The sequence below is a fragment of the Nematolebias whitei genome, chromosome 2 (genome assembly GCF_014905685.2).
Source record: "Nematolebias whitei isolate Nwh7 chromosome 2, NemWhi1, whole genome shotgun sequence".
Lineage (NCBI taxonomy): Eukaryota > Metazoa > Chordata > Actinopteri > Cyprinodontiformes > Rivulidae > Nematolebias > Nematolebias whitei.
In genome coordinates, this window is record NC_056499.1 from 1,609,480 (window position 1) to 1,615,040 (window position 5,561).

Here is a 5,561-nt window from a genome sequence, read left to right on the forward strand (position 1 = left end):
ATAAATAAATAAATAAATAAATAAATAAATAAATAAATAAATAAATAAATAAATAAATAAAATGTTTCATCTTTTGTCCGTAAGACTTCTTCAGTCTGAGGAGTTTTGCCATGATGGCTGCGCTCAGAGCAGTTGCAGCTTCACAGGCTCCCGGTACCATCCCAGTTTTTAGAAGATTTGATATTGACTCTGTGCCTGACGCCGCACGGTTTATGCATGTGAACTATAGCCGAACCGAAGTGATGAGAATTGGAGCGGATTTGCCACAAAATATAGCAGAAATTAGCAACAAACTCAAAACTATGCTCGGCAGAATGCAGATCTTAAAGTCATCTACATGGAAACTGTGGCAGAGGCATTCCAGCGGGCAGAAGAGGAAGTGCTGCTCCCCGCTTAAGAAGAGCGGACGCCAGGCGAGGGTTATGGTGAGGCTACGAGCTAACGCTAAAGCCGGTAAACTCCCGATGCCGTCTCTCTTTCTGTCGAACGTCCGCTCGTTGGACAACAAGGTGGATTTACTTCGTCTGAGAGCGGGCGCCTCAGAAGAGATGATGAAGTGTCTGTGGTAAGACAGAGAGACTTCAGAATAATGAAGGATCTGTGGTGGAAGTGGTCTCCAGCTACAAGTACTTGGGTGTACACATGAACAACAACCTCAGCTGGAGCAACAACACCACCAGCCTGATGAAGAAAGCTCATCAGAGACTCTACTTCCTCAGACGGCTGAGACGAGCTGGTCTGGAAGCTCAGTCCTCACCTCCTTCTACAGGTGTGCAGTGGAGAGCATCCTGTGCTCCAGCATCAACGTGTGGCATGGAGGCTGCACAGCTGCAGAAAGAAAAGCTTTGCAGAGAGTGGTGAAGGCTGCACAGAAGATGTTGGAGTCAGTCTCCCCACCATCACAGACATCTACACCTCCAGATGCAGGAAGAGGGCCACCTGCATCATGAAGGACCACACTCACCCAGCACACACACTTTTTGCCCCACTCCCCTCAGGAAGGAGGTTGAGGAGCATTAAGTGTAGAACCACTAGACTGAGGAACAGCTTCTACCCTGAGGCTGTTAGACTCATGATTCTCTAACCAGAATATTCACTGTAAAAACAATCACATCATGTTGCTGCTGATCTGTTTCATGTTTCTGCTGATCTGTTTTGTGTTGCTGCTGATCTGTTTCATGTTGCTGCTGATCTGTTTCATGTTGCTGCTGATCTGTTTCGTGTTGCTGCTGATCTGTTTTGTGTTGCTGCTGATCTGTTTCATGTTGCTGCTGATCTGTTTCATGTTGCTGCTGATCTGTTTTGTGTTGCTACTGATCTGTTTCATGTTGCTGCTGATCTGTTTCATGTTGCTGCTGATCTGTTTTGTGTTGCTGCTGATCTGTTTCATGTTGCTGCTGATCTGTTTCATGTTGCTGTGTTCATTCATGTGCTCACACAGACTCAAGTTTGTGCTGCTGTTCAACGTAATGTTTTTATGCTATTATTGCTTAGTGTATATTTACTTGATGTTTTTCTTAGTTCATATCTTAGATGTTATTACTGTTTTTCTTTTACATTTTATTGTTGGATGTAACTGGGACCCTGTGGACATATTGTCGTTCCACCACATGTTCAACATTTGGTGGAACGACAATAAAGAATCTCTGACTCTGTCAGCTCTTCCGTGTCCAGATGACCTGTCTTAACTTTTTTAGATATAAAGGTTACTGCTGAATGTCATAAACAAATACATATAGTTTTAAAGCTTAGAAAATTCAACCAAGAAAAAAAAAAGGCTTTAAATAAACCAAAAATGTAACAGAGCTGAAGTCTTGAACAAAACTGTCAGAAGATGACCGAACGAATTGTAGCTGGAGTCAAGAGTTGGGTTTCAAAAGGCAAAGCAGAAAAATTCACTTTAGATTGTAACATTAATTCTGAGGCATTCAGTGGTGTTCTTTCTTAATCCCCATTTAATTAATCCAACCTGCATTGGAGCAAAATGAACAAGTTTACGAAGGCCAGCTTGAAAAATAACATTTGTGAAGGTGGAAAGCAAATAAGAAGCTTGCTGTCATTTCTCTATGGTCCCAGAAGAAAACCAAAACTTCCATTTTTGCCACTTTATATTTTTGATAACCTTCTTCCTCTGGTTCTAACTTTAATTCTTGCCATTTTGTCTTCTCCAGGAATAATTCAAAGGTGTACCCCTGTCAAGTATCACTATTCCTCATCCGTCCTACCACGAAATTTACCCGTCAACATCACAAAGACTATTCGACAGGACGAGTGGCATGCACTCCGTAAGTCTGAAAGGGTTTGTGACACGTTTCACTAAAACACAGCTTTTTAAATCTTTCTTTGTCTTTTTTTTTTTTTACTGTATTTATGAAAAGGCAACAAATAAAAACAGAGACTAAAAAGCATTCAGCTCCAGTTATTTTTTTTTTAATTGTTATAATAATAATAATAATAATAATAATAATAATAATAGCAATTATTTTTATTTCCTGATGCATGCTCAATAATCCAGGTAGAAAAATCTAAAAAAATCTGGTCCTCTGGACATTCAAAAACAAAACAAAAAAACAAACAAACAAAAAAAACATAGAAACGTTTCGTCTCTCATCCGAGAGACTTCCTCAGTCTGAGGAGCTGTATTCAGCTCAGTCTCTTAAATAGCGCCTTCTCAGAGTGGATCAACCAGTTTGCTGCTGACAACCAGAACCAGCTGATCACATGCTCAAGAAGGACCATCAGCCTAACAATGGATCATTAGTACCTGATGGCTGTTTACTGTTCACAGAGGGCTGAGTGATACTAGCAATCACAGCATTGTAAGAGGGGGACAGATGAACCCGGAGGCTCCACCCCTGTTTAATGATGGACGGTTTCTTTTCACAAAGATGGCCTCCTTTACTCCTCTCTCAAACCATCGTTCCTCTCTGTCCAGGATGTGAACATCTTCATCCCTGAAAGAGTGACCTCTGACCTGGAGATGAGTGTAGACCGCAGAGTCCTGGCCTGATGATGTTGCTCTTCTGTGCTGGGCCATCCTTTTGGCCAGTGGCTATTTAGTTTCCCCGATGTAAGACCACAGTCCTCCTGACACTGAACAGCAGAGGACCAGACTTAACTTTTTTAGATAAATTATTATTATTATTATCATTATTATTATTATTATTATTATTACTATTATTATTATTATTATTATTATTATTATTATATAACAATAATATATTAATATTATTATTCTACTTCTTGAAGTGCCACCTTATTGTGGTGGAGAACTTTGTGTGCCTGAAAGATCCTAGGAGCTATGCTGTCTTGGGGCAATTATATTTGCCCCTGGTAGGGTTTTCCAGGGCAGATTGGTTCTAGGTGACAGGCCAGACAAAGAGCAGTTCAGAAGACTTTGAATGGAGAACACAAATCAAGGAACTCAGTGTCCCTTGCCCAGATGTGGGTTACCGGGGCCCCACCATGGAGCAAGGCCTTGGGGAGGTGCTGAATGGTGAGTGCCTGGTGACATGGTCTCTACCCATAGGGCCCACTCGGACTCAGCCTGAAGGATCAGCATGGATTTGCCTTCCTGTGGACCCACCACCTTCAGGTGGGGCCATAAAAGTTGGGGGCATGATGCTATGGGCAGTGGCTGAAGGCAGGAGCCTAGGCACTCTTACCCTGGATTAGCAAAGCTGCTCTTGGAACATGGAACGTAACCACTCTGGCGGGGAAGGAGTCTGAACTTGTGCATGAGGTTGACAGGTACCAACTAGATATAGTTGAGCTCACCTCGATGCACAGTATGGGCTCTGAAACCAATCTCCTTGAGAGGGGCTGGACCTTATTCCACTCTGGAGTTGCCCATGGTGAGAGGAGCCAAACTGGTGTGGGTCTACTTGTAGCCCCACAACTTGGTGCCTGTGTGTTCGAGTTTTCCTCGGTAGAGGAGAGGGTGGCTTCCTTGCCCCTTGGGTGGGGGGATGAGCTCTGACTGTGGTTTGTGCCTATGCACCGAATGGCAGTTTGGAGTATCTGGCCTTCTTGGAGACCTTGACAAGGGTGCTGGAAGGTGCGCCAACTAGGGACTCCTTTATTCTGCTGGGAGACTTCAATGCTCATGAGGGTAATGACAGTGTGACCTGGAGGGGTGTGACTGGGAGGAACAGTTTCTCTTATCTGAACTGTGGTATTATGTTGTTGGACTTCTGTGCTAGTCATAGTTTGTTCATCCCAAACACCATGTTCAAAAATATGGGTGTCCATAAGTGCACTTGGCACCAGGACGCCCTAGGTCGTAGATCGATGATTGACTTTGTAGTCATGTCATCTGATTTGCGGCCATTAGTTTTGGACACGTGGGTGAATAGAGGAGCTGAGCTGTCAACCTATCACCACCAGGTAGTGAGTTGGATCAGATGATGAGGGAAGATACTGGACAGGCCCGGTAGACCTCAATGTGTAGTAAGGGTTTGCTGGGAACACCTGGCAGAAGAAACCTTCAGAGAGATCTTCAACTCACACCTCCAGCAGAGCTTTAACTGCATCCCAGCTGAGGCAGGGGACATCGAGACTGAGCAGGCCATGTTCCGTGATTCAGTTGTTGAAGTGGTTACCTTGAGCTCTGGCCGCAAGGTTGTTGGTGCTTCTTGTGGTGGCCATCATTGTTCTCGGTGGGGGACACCCCAGGTTAGGAAGGCTGTCAAGCTAAAGAAGGCGTCCTATCGGGCCTTGTTGGCTGGTGGGACTCTGGAGGCAGCTGAGGAGTACAGGAGGGCTAAACGTTCTGCAGCCTTGGCTGTTGATGAGGCCAAAGTGCGGATGTGGGAGGAGTTTGGTGAGACCTTGGATAGAGACTCTTGGTCAGCTCTGAGGAGATTCTGGCAAACCGTCAGATGGCTGAGGAGGGGAAAGCAGTACATTACTAATACTGTGTTCAGTGAAGTTGACCTCAACCAGTGATGTCATTTGGAGGCAGAAGTAATACTTTTCAGATATTCTCAATCCTACTAGCACTTCTTCCATTGAGGAAGCTGAGTCAGGGGACTTTGAGGTTGGTTTGTCCATAACTGTAGCTGAAGTTGCTGAGGTAGTTAAAAAGTTCCACAGCGGCAAGGCTCTGGGAGTGGATCAGATTCACCATGATTTCCTTAAGGCTCTGGATGTTGTGGGGCTGTATTGGTTGACACGCCTCTGTAACGTTGCATTGACATCGGGGGCAGTGCCACTGGATTAGTAGACTGGGGTGGTGGTTCCCCTCTTCAATAAGTGGGACTGGAAGTTGTGCTCCAATTATAGGGGCATCATTCTTCTTAGCCTCCCTGGTAAGGTCTATTCAGGGGTACTGGAGAAGTGAGTCTGATCTTTAGTCAAACTTCAGATCCAGGAGGAACTTTGTGGGTTCTGTCCTGGCTGTGAAACACTGGATTAGCTCTTTACCCTCACTAGGGTCCTTAAGGGGTCATGGGAGTGTTCCCATCCAGTCTTGATGTGTTTTGTGGACTTGGAGAAGGTATTTGACCATGTTCCTTAGGGTACACTGTGTGTGTGTGTGTGTGTGTGTGTGGGGGGGGGGG

General features: G+C 44.8%; 1 protein-coding gene across 1 annotated transcript in view; it reads left to right on the forward strand.

Annotated features, from left to right (window-relative positions):
- tmem276b (transmembrane protein 276b) overlaps window positions 1–5,561 on the forward strand; it is a 27,289-nt gene that overhangs the window by 16,582 nt on the left and 5,146 nt on the right. The window contains exon 2 of the mRNA XM_037695359.1: window positions 2,172–2,285. Coding sequence (XP_037551287.1) covers window positions 2,172–2,285 — 114 coding nt within the window. The remainder of the gene's footprint in view (window positions 1–2,171; window positions 2,286–5,561) is intronic.